This window comes from Erythrolamprus reginae, chromosome 6 (assembly GCF_031021105.1).
Source record: "Erythrolamprus reginae isolate rEryReg1 chromosome 6, rEryReg1.hap1, whole genome shotgun sequence".
In the NCBI taxonomy this organism is placed as follows: Eukaryota; Metazoa; Chordata; class Lepidosauria; order Squamata; family Dipsadidae; genus Erythrolamprus; species Erythrolamprus reginae.
Genome location: NC_091955.1, coordinates 80,704,031 through 80,720,986, shown reverse-complemented (window position 1 = coordinate 80,720,986; position 16,956 = coordinate 80,704,031). Strand labels below are relative to the sequence as shown.

The 16,956-nt window shown below is 41.0% G+C and overlaps 1 protein-coding gene across 4 annotated transcripts in view; it reads left to right on the top strand.

The window, feature by feature from the left end:
* The first annotated feature begins 5,622 nt into the window (after nucleotides 1-5,622).
* The window catches only part of FGD4 (FYVE, RhoGEF and PH domain containing 4), a 160,056-nt gene continuing 148,722 nt past the window's right edge, over nucleotides 5,623-16,956 (top strand). Inside the window, exon 1 of one of the 4 annotated variants that reach the window (XM_070756430.1) lies at nucleotides 5,623-6,137. In XM_070756430.1, coding sequence (XP_070612531.1) covers nucleotides 5,975-6,137 — 163 coding nt within the window. In that variant the 5' untranslated portion in view covers nucleotides 5,623-5,974. Of the gene's footprint in view, nucleotides 6,138-14,892; nucleotides 15,126-16,956 lie in introns of those variants that run through there. The other 3 variants (XM_070756433.1, XM_070756434.1, XM_070756432.1) reach the window with 3 other exon arrangements.

Genomic DNA, 16,956 nt, shown 5'->3' with positions numbered 1-16,956 from the left:
AGCGATGGCTCAGCCCAAATAACATATAAGGTTAGCTATGGATTGGTGTATCATGGATTCCAGAAAACGGAATATTGGAATAGAACAAATCATCGTGTTCAATGTAATTTAAAACCAAATAAAGCCATAGCCAATACATTCACACAATATGTTAAACTGGTGTTAATGTTAACTTTGGATAGTTTTTATGGCAGGGGTGACTTCCTCCCAGTTCACGGTGTAAAGGAGCAGGTTGTGTGGAGGAGCAGCAGCAGGGGACTCCCTGTCCTCCATGCAAAACTACCCAGTCACATAACCACGAAGCCACTCCTGTCCAGTCACATGACCATCAAGCCACTCCCATAGGATGGTAGTAAAAAATGTTGGAACTCATCCGCTTCATGGAGTTTAACCTGTTGTATGAAGCCAGCTATTTTGTTAATGGTTCAGTAGCCTCATTCCATAACCAACTTAATTCACATCTAAGGAATCTTCCATTATCATAAAGACAAACAATGCATGTACAGGTGAAACTCGAAAAATTAGAATATCGTGCAAAAGTTCATTTATTTCAGTAATGCAACTTAAAAGGTGAAACTAATAGATGAGAAAGACTCATTACATGCAAAGCAAGATGGTTCAAACTTTGGTTTGTCATAATTGTGATGATTATGGGGTACAGCTCATGAAAATCCCAAATACACAATCTCAGAAAATTAGAATATTGTGAAAAGGTGCAATATTCCAGGCTCAAAGTGTCTACTCTAATCAGGTAATTAAATCATAATACCTGCAAAGGGTTCCTGAGCCTTTAAATGGCCTCTTAGTTTGGTTCAGTAGGAATCAAAATCATGGGAAAGACTGCTGACCTGATAGTTGTGCAGAAAAACATCATTGACATCTTCCATTAGGAGGGAAAGCCTCAAAAGTTAATTGCAAACGAAGTTGGATGTTCCTAAAGTGCTGTATCAAAGGTCATTAAACTTTTTTTTTAATTATGTAATTTTTAATTACATAATTCTATTGTCAGCTACTTTGGAATCGCAAAGATACAAAAGCAAAGTATAAATTCAGTAAATAAATAGATATACGTAAAATATTCTGCTAATTAGAATTAGAGACTATTAGAAAGCAGAAAGGATAACAGTCTAGGAATTTTGCTTAATTACAATTTTGGCTTTTGAAATGTCACTTCCAGGATAGGAAATGTGAGACAGCCCTAGAATGGAAAAATCAATGAGACATACAACAAATTTAGCAAAAACGTATTTATAGGCGTCGTGCAATAGCTTTTCTACTAGGGCGAGAATTTATCCTTGGATGTGTATGTAATTGTCATGTAGTTTTCCTGTTTTGGCTAGTGCCAGATTGAATACATTTGGTTTATTGGTTTACAGATTTAATTTTGGTTTACTGTTTCATACATAACTTTTACAAAACTTTTATGACATTGATTCTTCATCCCAATATTCATCCCAATATACATCCCATCTTCTAGGCAATGGCACAGGTAGGAGTGTAGCTCTAACACAGATAGTCCTCATCTTATTACTACAATTGAGCCCAAAATTTCTGCTGCTAAGTGAGACATTTGTTAAGTGAGCTTTGCCCCATTTTATGACCCTTCTTGCCACAGTTGTTAAATGACTCATTAAGATTGCTACATTAGTAACATGGTTGTTAAGTAAATCTCGTTTCCCCATCGACTTTGCTTGTCAGAAGGCTGTAAAAGGGGACCACGTGACTTTGGGACACTGCAATCATCATAAATATGAACCAGTTGCCAATCATCTTATTTTTGATCATGTGACCATGGAGATGCTGCAATGGTCATTAAGTGTGAAAAATGATCATGTCACTTTTTTCAGTGCCGTTGTAACTTTGAAAGGTCACTAAACGAACTGTTGCAAGTTGAGGACTACCTGTAATACATGGAATCTTTTTGAAACTACATTTAATCATGGCTTACCTTCCAACTTCCAAGACCCCTTCCAACTCTAGTAATCTAATCTAATCTAGTCTAGTCTAGTCTAGTCTAGTCTAGTCTAGTCATCTAATCTAATCTAATCTAATCTAGTCTAGTCTAGTCTAGTCTAGCCTAGCCTAGCCTAGCCTAGCCTAGTCATCTAATCTAATCTAGTCTAGTCTAGTCTAGTTTAGTCTAGTCTAGTCTAGTCTAGTCTAGTCTAGTCTAGTCTAGTCTAGTCTAGTCATCTAATCTAATCTAATCTAATCTAATCCAATCCAATCTATATTCCTGCCATAATTTTGGCAATATTTATACAAGTATATCTATACAATAAGATATGCCTGGACAACAAATTTGATTCTAACTATATTTTCCTACTACTCATGAAATATTCTAGGTCAATGGTGAATCTTTTTCCCCTGAGATGCCGGAAGAGCATGCGCGCGTGCTATTGTGCATGTGTGAGTAACCACACCTATGATTCAATCTCTGGGGAGGGCGAAAACAGCTTCTTCCACCCCCTGGAGTCCTCTGGAGGCCAGAAATGGCCTGTTTCTCAACTTCTGGTGGGCCCAGTAGGCTCGTGTTTCGCCTTGCCCAGGCTACAAAGGCTTCCCAGGAGCCAAGGGAGGGTAAAAATGTCCTCCTCCATCTCCCCGGAGGCTCTCTGGAAGCCAAAAATGTCCTCCAAGAGTCTCAGTGCAAGCTAAAAATCAGCTGGCTGGCACCCACATGCACATTAGAGCTGAGTTTGGGCAACAGTTAATGTGCCAACAGATATGGCTCTGCGTGCCACCTGTGGCACCCGTGCCATAGGTTTGCCATCACTGTTCTAGGTTATATCATGGGCGGATTCCTATTACCCCTGCTACCAATGCGCTGCATGTGCAACTTCAGTTATCTTGTGCATGCACATGGACATCCCATGCACAGAAGCAAAAAAAAAAATCACCAAAATTTCACATGTGCGCATCCCCTTGCAAGATTTTGCTTCCTGTGCATGCACAGAAGCAAAACCACACTGGGACACATGTGCATTCACACACAAGATAACTGAAACTGCGTGCACCACAGCGATCGCGACCAGTGCTGCGTCCTTTACCGTACTGGTAGCAACCTGCTACTGGTTATACTTGACTTATGAAATTGTGTGTTTTGCACAAGAAAACCAACCAACCAAAGTTTATTGCACTAATTATTTTGGCTAGAATTCCCACCGTCTATATCAGTGTTTCTCAACTTCAGCAATTTTAAGATAACCTTGATACATAGCGAGGAATTCTGGTAGCTGATGTCTATACCTCTTAAAGTTGTTGAGGTTGGGAAACACTAATTCTATATGATCATTATGATTTTCCTCACTCTTGTTTTGCCCATCATATTATGTCTCAGCTGGTGGATTTGAGCAACACAGCAAGTCTTTACATGACCTGGACATTATATCAACAAGGTCTCCCTTTCTCTGGACCTTTGTGACACTTGGACAGGATCAGGCTGGGAAGGGTTGAAGGAAAAGGTAGGGAAAAGGTGAGGTCTCGAAGAAAGTGAAATAATAAACAGTTGAGAGCCATTTTTGTGTAGTCCATCAGGCTAGAAACTCTGTGAGTTCTAGTGCTACCTTAGATACAAATTCATTTGGGTGACCTTGAAAAACCTTGCCAAGAAAATATCAAAGACTTTTGTAACTTATAGCTTGGTACATTTTATCAACTCAGCTAATTGTGGATTATTTGATAAACCAGCATTAAACTATCATGTCTGAACATAAAAGCACACAGCTTTTGCCAATTCAAAAACTATCTTTGCTTACACTGAAAGTGGGTTTAAGACTACAAATTAAACTCCTTAATTTGAAGGGTTTTTAATAGGAAAGTGAAGGGTTTTTAATAGGAAAGTGAACACAAGATCAAGGGGAGACTATCTGAAGTTAGTTGGGGGAAAGATCAAAAGCAACATGAGAAAATATTATTTTACTGAAAGAGTAGTAGATCCTTGGAACAAACTTCCAGCAGACGTGGTTGGTAAATCCACAGTAACTGAATTTAAACATGCCTGTATATCCATCCTAAGATCAAATACAGTAAAAAGTTTAAGGGCAGACTAGATGGACCATGAGGTCTTTTTCTGCCGTCAATCTTCTATGTTTCTATGTTAATTCCCAACTGTACAACTCTGTCCCATTCTACTTTTTAAAGAAATAGGACCAAGTGTGAACCAGGGCATAAAATCCCTGTGAATAAGTTTATACTGCTCTTCCCTCAAACAGGATAAAGTAAATACCTAACCATATTAAATGCTCAACCAGTAATCTCCTTGCACAACTTCCCAATAAACCGTCAGCCTTTCTTAGAGCTGATGACTGTACTGAATTTAAAGGCTGTGTTTCAGCGACCCATTTGGCTAAAGTACAGAAAGTCCTTCACTAAACCCACTGTTTTAGAGGGGCGTTGAAGCTCTTGAAGGTTTTATCTGTATCCTCAGGGTCACCTGAGCAATCCGCCTGGTTCCTGTAGTTTGCCATCCCCCCCCCCAAATCCATTCCTACTCCCACAACATTCAAAGGGTTCCCATTCCAAATTGTAAAGCTAAAAGTCCGTAGAGACTCTCAATCTATTCTTCCATTTCCCCATTATTCTGTCAGAGCTGAAAAAGTTTCTTGCATGATAAGTGAAACATCTTCAAAAAGTAGAAACAAGAAAGTTTTTACTTTTTAGTTTTACTAAGGGGCGTGTACAATGTTGTTTGGCGGGCCCCAGGGGAAGAGCCTTCTCTGTGGCGGCCCCGGCCCTCTGGAATCAACTTCCCCTGGAGATTAGAACTGCCCCCACCCTCCCTGTCTTTCCTAAACTACTCAAGACTCACTTATACCCCCAGGCATGGGGGAGTTGAGACACCTTTCCCCCAGGCTTTTTTATATTTTGTGTTATGTTTGGTATGAATGTGTTGTTTGGTTTTTAAAATATGATAGGGTTTTATATGCTTTTTTAATATTAGATTTGTTCTACTATAATATTGTTTTTATTATTGTTGTCAGCTGCCCCGAGTCTTTGGGGAGGGGCAGCATACAAATCTAATAAATTATTATTATTATTATTATTATTATTATTGTTATCGTTATCATCATCATCATCATCATCATCATCATCATCATCACACCATTGTGTCTACTGTCCCTGTCTTTACTGTCCTATGGTCTTCCTTCCTTCCTTCTTTCTTATTTAGTTAGTCATCCATCCATCCATCCATCCATCCATCCATCCATCCATCCATCCATCCAGTCAGTGAGTCAATCAGTGAGTCAGTGAGTCAGTCAGTGAGTCAGTCAGTCAGTGAGTCAGTCAGTCAAGTACTTATTGGTAATACTGTATACATAGATATAATGTTTATATACTGTATATGAGATAGGTACTGATATGAGGGAACATTAGGACAGGGACCGGAGGCACGCTGGTGCACTTATGCACACCCATTACCGACCTCTTAGGAGTACCTACTTTGTACCTGTACTTTACCAGTACCTGCCTGCACCTACTTTACTATTGTTTATTTTTATACCAATACCTGCTACCTTGTACGTCCTTTTGACAAATAAGTATATAAAACAAACAAGAAAGTCCAGTTGCTTCCTGAAAAAAAAAAGCACCTGTGGAACAACCCTCCGGAAGGTTCAGCGCATGCGCGCAGGTAACTCTCAGCCAGGTAACGCGCTTACCTTTTGGCGCAGGCGGGAATTCTGAGGCGTCCGCCCCCTGCCAGGAGGGCGGCCTCTCCTTCTCCCCCCCCCCCTCCAGGGCAGTGTCGCTGAGCGCAAGGAGACTCCGCGGCCGACCGCGACGCCGGGCGGGGCAAAAGGGCGTCTACGAGCGTTGCGAAGGGAGAGGCGGGGAGGGGAGAACTCAGTCAACCGGGCCAAGCGCGCGTTGCTGGGCTCCCGTCGATGAAGTCCGAGTAGAGAGCTGAGGAAAAGGGGGAGGGTTTCTGCGCGGGCTTTTTTCGGGGGGGGGGGGAGGAAAGAGAGAAGGCAAGATGAACGGGAACGAAAGCATCGGTTTCAGGCGGATGGCCATCCGCAGGAAATCCAGCCCCAGCTTGCACAGCTCGGCCTTCGTCTTCCAGAGCCCCGCCGCTTCGCGCCTTCGGTCCCCCGCGGCGTCCCCGAGGGAAGTGGCACCAGCGGAGGCAGCAGCAGGTACCTTCCCCGGCTTCCTCGTTGGCTCTCCGCCGGCTCTTCCCTCTCCTCCTTCGCGCCTCCGGGAGCTCTTGCCCCGCAACTTGGCGGGTTCTTTGCGATAACAAAAAGAGAGGAAGACCCCATTTGGAATACCGTCTTCAGTTCTGGAGACCTCACCTACAAAAAGAGATTGATCAAATTGAACGGGGGACAAAAATGGTGGAAGGTCTTAAGCCTAAAACTTATCAGGAAAGACTTCGTGAACTCCATCTGTATAGTCTGGAGGACGGAAGGGAAAGGGGGGGCACGATCGAAACATTGAAATATGTTGAAGGGTTCAATAAAGTTCAGGAGGGAAGGGTTTTTCATAGGGAAGTGAACATAAGAACAAGGGGACACAATCTGAGGTTAGTTGGGGGAAAGATCAGAAGCAACGTGAGAAAATATTATTTGACTGAAAGAGTGGTAGATGCTTGGAACAAACTTCCAGAAGACGTGGTTGGTCAAGCCACAGGAACTGAATTGAAACATGCCTGGGATAAAACATAGATCCATCCTAAGATCAAATACCGGAAATAGTATAAGGGGCAGACTAGATGGACCATGAGGTCTTTTTCTGCCGTCAATCTTCTATGTTTCTAAAAGTCGCTGGGGAGAAAAAGGAGAAGAAAGCGCCGAAATGCCCACCGAGTCTCCCTTTCCTCCTTTGCCTCCCGCACAACCCCTTCCTCCTTTAAAACTATTGCAAACAGTCGGAGCGAGAACCTGCTTGTAGCAACTTCCAAAGTTTTTAAAGGACCGGGACGAAGTATTAGCGATAGGGAATAAGGGCGCTTACATAAGAGGCTTCATTAAAAGGAACCGCACGGGAAAAAAAACCCACGCAGGGATTGTTTGCGCTTCGGGTGAGGATCGTTTGCGCGTTAGGTGCAGCAGGTGCGTTTTTTTGTTGCAAGTCGTAGCAAAAGGTGACGGTCAAACTTGTTTAAATTGTGCGTGTGGATTTTTTGGATACATTTCAAGCAATAAAAATGAATTGCTTCACAGAATAGAATAGAATAGAATTCTTTATTGGCCAAGTGTGATTGGACACCCAAGGAATTTGTCTTTGGTGCAGATGCTCTCAGTGTACATAAAATATAACTTTGTCAAGAATCATGAGGTACAACACTTAATGATTGTCATAGGGGTCAAATAAGCAATGAGGAAACAGTATTAATAGGAATCTGAAGGATACAAGCAACACATTACAGTCATACAATCGTAAGTGGGAGGGAATGGGTGATAGGAATGATGAGAAAAAACGAGTACAGTGATACCTCATCTTACAAACGCCTCGTCATACAAACTTTTCGAGATACAAACCCGAGGTTTAAGATTTTTTTGCCTCTTCTTACAAACTATTTTCACCTTACAAACCCACTGCTGCTGCTGGGATGCCCCGTCTCCGGACTTCCGTTGCCAGCAAAGCACCCATTTTTGCGCTACTGGGATTCCCCTTAGGCTCCCCTCTATGGGAAACCCCACCTCCGTGGGGACTTCCGTATTTTTGCGATGCTGCAGGGGAATCCCAGCAGCGCAAAAAATGGGTGCTTTGCTGGCAAGCGAAGTCCAGAGGTGGGGTTTCCCAGTGAGGGGAGCCTCAGTGAAATTGCAGCATCGCAAAAACACAGAGGTCCGGAGGTGGAAGGGGAGCCTCAGGGGAATCCCAGCAGCGCAAAAACGGGCCCTTCGTCTGGCAAAAGGGGTGAATTTTGGGCTTGCACGTATTAATCGCTTTTCCATTGATTCCTATGAGAAACATTGTTTCGTCTTACAAACTTTTCACCTTAAGAACCTCGTCCCGGAACCAATTAAGTTTGTAAGACAAGGTATCACTGTAGTAATAGTAGTGCAGATGTAGTAAATAGTTTGACAGAGTTGAGGGAAATATTTGTTTAGCAGAGTGATGGCATTCTTCCTTCCTTTGATCTGTCCATTTGAATCAGCCTGCTGGCTGGCATCCATAGGAGAGGCCATTTGAAAGGTCTCTGCAAGTGATGTAGTTTAAGCAACAAGGACAGCAACAAAAAGTTAAGACTTCCTCATGCTGGGTATTGTTATTGCCAGATTTGTTTTAGCACCTGCTGTCATCATTTCTCGTTGCTTACTAAGACCTAGGAGGATATGGACAGCCTCTCTCTGGATCACAGTGTGTAGTTTTGACAAAATGGTTTGGCACCTTTCAAAAATGGTTTGGCTTTTACATGGGTAGGATTAGTGTTTTGTTTTGTATAACACCACCAAATTTTATTTTAAGCATACATTAAAATGGCGCTCCTGTGCAATGTATTGTATGAGATTCTTCCTACGTTTGTCATCTCAAAAACACTTTTTGATTCTGATTCTGTGGAATTTACCCTTTCTTAGTAAGGAATGTCGTTTAAAGTTTTTATAAAACTGCCTCCTACATTTTTATGATCAAACTAATGGTAACCAAAACCAAAAACCACTCTCTGTTGCTTTACAAAGGTGTCGTAGCACCAGCAGTAGTTCCAAACTGGATCATCAACTCACAAATGAGCAGGTACAAATTACAGGCAAGCATATTGCTCCATTACTTTCACCCAACTTACTCCTAATTTAAATACGGTAGCACCGAACTGGGCCAATTGGAAATAAGGATGCATAACCTACCCATCCATCTTTTTGGTCTCACTTGTTCTTAAAGAAATAGGGATTTAATGTATGTGCCAAGCTTTAACAGGTGTGTCCCATTAAACTTTCAGATAGTGAACCTATGCAAGAAAACGGAAAGTTGGAAGGTGTGTAAGTTCCCAACATTTACCTAAATGGTTATCCCATTTATCAAAGAGAATAGGACACACGCAGGTAGCCCTCCATGTATAACCATTCATTTAGTGAACATTTGAAGTTGCAGTGGAATGAAAAAAGTGATTTCTGACCATTTTTGACACTTATGACTGTTGCAGGATCCCATAGTCGGGTTGCCAAAATTCAGATTTTTGGCAATTGGTAGATGTTTATAAGGGATTGCAGTGCAGGGGAAGTGACAAGCAAAGTCAGTGGGAAAGCTACGTTCATATTAACATGCATTGTTACTAACTTAACAACTGCAGTGATTCAGTTAATTATGTCAAGGAAGGTTTTAAAATGGGACAAGACTCACTTAAACAACTGTCTTAGCAACAGAAATTTTTGGACTCAGTTGTGGTTAAGTGGAGGACTACCTGTAAAAAATTGAGGCAATGGAAATTAAGAGTAACCAGCTGTGCTACAGTTGATTTATACCCATGTTAGGAAAAATTCTTAGCTAATGTGGGAGAGAAGTAATTGTGAAATAAGATACATATCATATATGGGTCATTCTTTGTCAAGTGGACCAGGTGTGGACTTGACAATGGTTGAAGGTGAGAAAACAGAGCACTTTTTTTCCTATCTTTCTATTTTCTATGTTGTTTTTGTGATGTTTTCTTTTCAAAGAAGGCTTCAATTTCACCTGGTCCACTTGACAAAGAATGACCCTATATATATGTGTGTGTGTGTGTATTTATATGCCACCCCATTCCCAAAGGACTCTGGGCGTCTTACAACCAAATACATACAGAATACAATATAAAACCCCATTAAAAAACAGTACAAACAATTTAAACTTGCAGTTAGCAATTAAAAGAGTTAAAAACCATGCATGTTTTACCTGGTCAGCATGCCAGCTGATGAACGACCCCAGGCCTGCTGGAAAAGCCACGTCTTTATAGCTTTTCAGAAGGCCAGTAGGGTGGGGATTGTAGAATTGTGTATAGAACAAAAAATGTAGAACGAAAGTATCTATTTTTAGATGTTGGAAAAATAATTTTCTTCCAAAGGCGCTTTATAGAATTGCTAAATTCCGTTGTGCTAGAAAGTACTTCCCTTTTAGTACTTCTTCCTAAAGTTGCTAAACATCAGTTTTAGTCTTTAATTATTGCTTGTATAATTAGTGAGTTATATTGGATGAAGTTTGTACAGCTTCTACAAATCTTGATTTGTTGAATAAATCATAATAGTTTATTTCGCTTGTGCAGGACTGTAAGCTTAGTGAGAGAATTTACATTAAACTAAATGTTAAACTAAACCTTCTCTAACCAAACAGGCAAATATTGTGGAATTTGCAATTAATATGGTTGAATTAAGGGATATTTTGGCAAACTACTGGTTTCTAATAAATCAAGAAACATGCTTCTAAGATTAAAAAAAAGCATTTGATCAATTTTATCAGGTTGAAAGGAAAATTGATTTTTTTAAAAAAGAAATGCATATGTCAGAATTTTAGGATGTGCTAGTGGATGTGAGCATCTTATTATTAAGTATGAATATTAAAGTTTCTATATACCCCCAGAGATAAAATATATATTTAGTAGCAAATGGTGATATAGTCATGGTAGACATGATATTTATGGTATTTAGTATACTTTAAGACCCATAGTAAGATCAGAAAATATTGTTGTATTTTAATTAGTAAGAATTTTTTTAAAAAAATTGTAAGACTTGTTATCTCAATGATTTACAAAAGATTATTGGAAATTATAGCTTACTCAAAGAGTTGCCAATAGTTCTTGTTATGTGACTGCTGATTCAGCAACCAAAGCGTTGAACAGCTGGTTCTCAAAATTGTAGTTGTTGCAACATCCTTGGGGACAAGTGATTGTGATTTGGATGCTTGCCAACTGGCTCACAATTCCAATTATGACAGTTGTGACATTCCACCATCGTACGATTGGCATTTGCAACCTTCATTGCTAGCTGCCACAAATCAAAGTCAGCAAAGTAGACAAAAAGTTGCAAGTTGTAGTCATGTGGCATTGTCCTTAATGACCAACTGTCAACTCGTGAAGCTCCCCCAACTGAATCGCTTAATGACTGCAACGGTAAGTACTATCATAAGTTGGTATAGTTATGTGATTTTATTTATTTTTTCCTTTTACAACCACATTGCTTAGCCACAACGTTCCCAGTTTAGCTGTACTGCATCTTCCAACAATACATTTTCCTTTGGGAGAATAATTCAATTGACTAAATCTAATTAATTAGCCAGAGGAACATTGGCCATGAGAAAATATTCTAAGTGTTGCAGGCAGTAGTTTTAGCCATCATTGCAGTTGCTTGGAGTTTAGCATGTTGTATGAATTCAGTAATTGTGGTTTATAAACAGCACCTTATGCATCAGCATTTTGTATGAAGCCAGCCAACCATGAGTTGTTCAATAAGTTAAGATCTGAGTGTCGCATGTAAATGTGTGACATGTAAAAGGTTGAAAATAAAAAACTATCAATTAAGATTGTGTTCCAAAGAGCTCAGATTGATGTGAGAGAAATTTGGAATTCCGGGAGGGAGGGGCTCTTTCCAAGAAGACAAAGACAGTGGAACATGGAAGGTATATGTCAAGCGCTGGGAAAATCTAGAGATTCAGGCAGTTCAAATGAGCATAAAGTTTTATTGCAAGCTTAAGATCTCTACAAGAATCTGAGCTACTAACAGTCAAGGGAAATTAGCAGGTGTTAAAAAAGGAATTCAAGGTGCTGGACTTACAGCTATTGAGGACACTGTGGGGCAGTGATGGCGAACCTTTTTTGGTTCACATGCCAAAAGGGGGGGAGCGCAGGAGGGTTGTGCATGTGTGTGCCCACCCCCATAATTCCTTGACCCCCATGCTTGTGCATGCCTTTCTAGGAGCCTGAGGAGGGTGAAAATGGCGTTCGCCAACCCCTGGAGTCCTTCCAAGGCTGGAAACCACCCGTTTGCCAACTTTCAAGGAGTCTGGAGAGGGCAAAAAACCCGGGACTTCAGGTCCAACCAGAAGTCAGAAAACGGGCAGTTTCTAGGCTCCAGAGGATCTCCGGGGAGGAGAGGAAGGCCATTTCCCCCCTCCCCAGGTTCTTAGAAAGACTTGGGGAGAGCAAAAAAAACAGGCCTTCCCAACCCACTCTGGGAAACAACCTGTTTCCTGATTCCCAGTGGCCCAAAAATCAATTGATTGGCACGCACATGTGCACCAGACCTGAGCTCGCATGCCCACCAATATAGTCTGCATGCCATAGTTCTGCCATCATTGCTGTAGGGGCTCATGACCAGGGGTCCTCAAACTTTTTACACAGGGGGCCAGTTCATTGTCCCTCGGACTGTTGGAGGGCCGGACTATAAAAAAAACTATGAACAGATTCCTATGCACACTGCACATACCTTATTTCTTTGTCTCTCTCTCTCTCTTTCTCTCTCTCTCTCTTGCTTTCTTTCTCTCTCTCTCTCTTTCTCTCTCTTTCTCTCTTGCTTTCTTTCTGTCTCTTTCTCACTCTCTTGCTATCTCTCTTCCTCCCTCCCTTTCTCTCTTCCTCTCTTTCTCCCCCTTCCTCCCTTCCCTCCCTCTTTCCTTCCTCTCCACTTCTCTTTCCCTTGCTCTTTTTCCATTCTCTTTCCCCACGTTACTTCACGTTTGGTTCTTGGTTTTTTGGGCTTGAACATTTCTGGGTATTGTATGTGCTTTTTTTCATTTGGGAAAGGTGAACAAGACCTTTCACTGCTTTCTCTCGTTGTGCTCCTTCACTTGCTGAACATAAATCATGTAAGGCGTTTGGAAATATGTTAGCTATTTGAGTTATGGCTGCAGGGAGAGGATTTTTACAACTGCAGCATTACTGGATAGATAGCCATTATTCTGCCTCCTTCTTAAACATACGTTTGAGTTGATCTGAAGTTTTTTTTAAAAATTCAGCACATTTTTATAGCATGTGGTTGGTTGTGACTCTTTGCATTGCAACGAAAAGGTACATGGAAGACTTGTTGATACAATAGAAAATGTTGGGAAGAATTCTAATATACTCCCACAATATAAAGCGCTGTTACCATAGACAGGAAATTATATCTTTAAATAATCTTGGAAATACCTATCTTGGAGCAAAATTTCCAGCATGATTGCCATGGCATTGGGGGATTTATTATATTTTATATACAATTTCTTATATACTGCAATTTCTTATGCAGGTAATCTACCTGCCTTTAACTATTTTCTTAACTAGTTCAGGATCCAAGAGTGAATATAAATAGATAGAGATGGATGTATCCCTGAATCCCTGAAAATAAGCCCTTCCCTGAAAATAAGCCCTCCCCCCAAAATACCATTTCCTCTGGTTTAGGTTAGGGACACAGAGCTGGAAGTCAGGTAAGACTGCAAGAGGAAACCCATCTATCTCCATGCACCCCAAAACAATAAGACCTCCCTGAAAATAAGGCCAAGAGCTTATTTGGGGGTTCAAAAACTATATAAGATGGTTTTATTTTCGGAGAAATACAGTAGGAACTAGAAATACCTTCCAACCAATTTTTCCATGTTTTTGCTTTTCCAAGAAGGCACAAGTAGAAGGAAGTTTTGTCAGGTGACACATGTGATCAGGTTCTTTTTTGAACTGGGGAGGTGCATTTTCCTTTGCAAGGCTGGCAACCTGCAGAGGGGAAAAACCCTGCTTTTTACAATAAAGTTATTACAGGAATTATTTACAAAAGATGCATACAATACAACATAATCCCAGTCTTCACCTAGAGTCAAGTTTCCTTCAGTCCCCCTTCCAGGAAAAAAATCCCTTTCTACTTCTCCTACTTCTTCCTCCTTTCTAGGCTTATCAAGAATTAAAACAAAAAAACAGGCTGGGTTTACTGTGCTCAGCACACTTTCTTCTGGACCTGGTCAGCAAACACCTGCTGCTTCTCCACTGTGGAAAGAACCTTTGTCAAGGTGTTTTCCTTTTGGCATGGATATGTCCTCTGTCTGGATTTTGATCTTTTTTCTTCCAGGAAAGCTATGGGCAAACTTCACTTTTTCTTTCCAGGAAAGCCATGGGCAAGCTTCACTGACCAACAATGGTCAACTGATCTGCATACAGTGGTACCTCTACTTATGAACTTAATTCGTTCCGTGACCAGGTTCTTGAGTAGAAAAGTTTGTAAGAAGAAGCACTTTTTCCCATAGGAATCAATGTAAAAGCAAATGATGCATGCGATTGGGGAAACCACGGGGAGGGTGGAGGCCCTGTTTCCTCCCAGGAGATTCCTACAGAGGCCCCACGGAGGTTTCTCCCTGCCTTTTCCGGCCCTGTTTTCTCCCAGGAGATTCCTAAAGAGGCCCCACAGAGGGTTCTCCCTGCCTTTTACTGCTCTGTTTCATCCCAGGAGATTCCTAGAGAGGCCCCACGGAGGCTTCTCCCTGCCTTTTCCGGTTCCAGTTTCGGAGGCTCAGGTTTGTAAGTGGAAAATGGTTCTTGAGAAGAGGCAAAAAAATCTTGGAACACCCGGTTCTTATCTAGAAAAGTTCGTAAGTAGAAGCGTTTGTAGGTAGAGGTACCACTGTACTTACATAACTTCAATCTCCAGTTTTTCTCTCCAGCTACTCTGTTTTGCACCTTTTTCTGTCTTCTCCTATCTCCCTCACCTTTTATTTTTCCAACTTTGGGCAGACCATCAGCCTATCCCCCCAGTCACTAAGGAATTGTTTGACCCTCACTGTGTCCCCATAGTCCCCAGCATCTATATACTAGGCTGGACATTGGGATTGGTGTGTCTGTATTGCTCCGCAACAATTGCTGCTTCACACCAACAGACTCCCAGCTATGCCAGGCCACTAAAAATCCGCATGCACATTCACATTAGGTGACATAATCAACTGGAAATAGAGGTCAGAGCAGTTTAGTTAATCACTAACTAATGAGATGCATACAATAGAACAGTTCCAAAGTGCAATCTTCACGAAGATCAGAACTTTTTTATTTAACGTAGTAAGTTTAAATTTTTTTTTAAATTTATGCCATTTGTATATACTCTGGTTTTATTCCAGGAAGCAGAAGATTCAATGTATGTTGTTCTCCTTTCCTTAATTTTCAGTCTTTTAAGACTGAAGGCAGTCAACTAATGAACTTTATGAGTAAGTAGGGATTTCAACCAAAGTGATCTGGGTTTTGAGAGTTTCAGAAAGGCTCCTAGGTATGTAAAGTTATTTTCCTTGCTATCCGTTTGTTTTACCTGAAATGAATCCTCTGTACATTACTTTCTAAATTCTAGTTACTGCTACCCAGGAAATAGTAAGCGACTAGTACACCCTGAAACATAGAAATGTTACACTGAAAGTTGTTTCTATTTTAGCTACTATTGTTAGCTCTTGTTTTCTTTATGGTTATATTATTCTTTCTGTATCCTGTCTTATTATATTATTCTTTCTGAATCCTGCAGTGATATGGTGGACTAAATGCTGTCTTCACTGATACAGTACAAGATGCTTTATCATACATTAATTGAAAAGTTTTCTGAACTCAGTAAATGACATTGAATAATTTCTTCTCTATATTGAATGAAATAAAAAACTTAGGTGTAAGTTATTCAGTTGGGAAGAAATGCCATATTCTTCAATATTATTAAGTGAAGCAAAGGTGAAATATACTCTACTCTACTCTACTCTACTATACTTAATATAATTAATATAATATAATAATAATATTTAATACATAATATAATATAATAATTTTGCTTACACAATGTGATGTGCCTTTGTATATAAAATATAGAGTAGCCCTTGCTGATAGAACAAGCAGCAGAAAGAAATGTCTATAGCAGTCAAGCATATGAATACCATAAAATTAAACCCATGCTTATATCCATCAAGGAACTGACAGAAACGCCCATTTTCTGATTCATCAAACTTAACTTGTAACTGAATCCACTGGAGAAGGGCAGCCTAGAAATGCAAACAAATTAATAAATTTCAGATGTGGATTGGCTATGGTGTTCTCTGAACTTGGTTGTTTTCTTGCAAACATTTCTTTACCCAAACTAGTAACATCATCAATATGGGTAGGTTGTGGGTTTTGCTCTCATTTTATATTTCAGTGGCTTGTCCTCTTCACTATTGGTGGTTGTGGCCTTAGTGGTTCTTTAGTTAGTTCTTTGATTGGGCTGTTTGCTCATTTCAACCTTGAACTACAAATATTATCTTCTGTTGGCACCTGAGCTAAGCCTGTGGTCGTCTTGGTGGCCATGAAATCCTGACCTGCTTTTCTTTGTCCAAGGAAGAGTCTAAAGTCACCCAGAGAAACCTGGGTGGACTTTCACAACTATAGCAATGAGTCAAGCAATGGTGACAGGGATACAGCTGCAAAATCTCAATTTTATTTTTTCCAAATCTGATCTGCTAAATCATTGATGGCGAACCTATGGCATGGGTGCCGCAGGTGGTACACCGAGCCATATCTGCTGGCATGTGAGCCCTTGCCCTAAACTCAGCTTCAATGTGCATGCCTGTGCTGACCAGCTGATTTTTGGCTCATACAGAGGCTCAGTGAGAGCTTTTTTTGGCTTCCGGAGAACCTCCAGGGGGATGGGGGAGGGCATTTTCACTCTCCCCAGGCTCCAGAGAAGCCTTTGGAGCCTGGGGAGGGCTAAGCACAAATCTACTGGGCCCACCAGAAGTTGGGAAACAGGCCTTTTCTGGACTCCAGAGGGTCTCTGGGAGGAGGGGGAAGCTGTTTTCGCCCTCCCCAGGCATTGAATTATGGGTGTGGGCACTCGTGCATGTGCAATAACATGCACGCACACTGTTTTGGCAACCAAGGAAAAAAAGGTTCGCCATCACTGTCCTAAATAAAGCCTTACATCTGGGGGAGAGTGCTTCTTAGAACCCACAGGGCTTCCTAGCAAGCAATTGTCACCTCTCCCTTCCTTGTCTTGGGATCATGACCATCCAGCCTAGTCTTGGTAATATAAGTCAGGGTTGCTCTCTTGTCCAGAACTAAATCTAGATGAGGGTGTATTTATTTGTGTT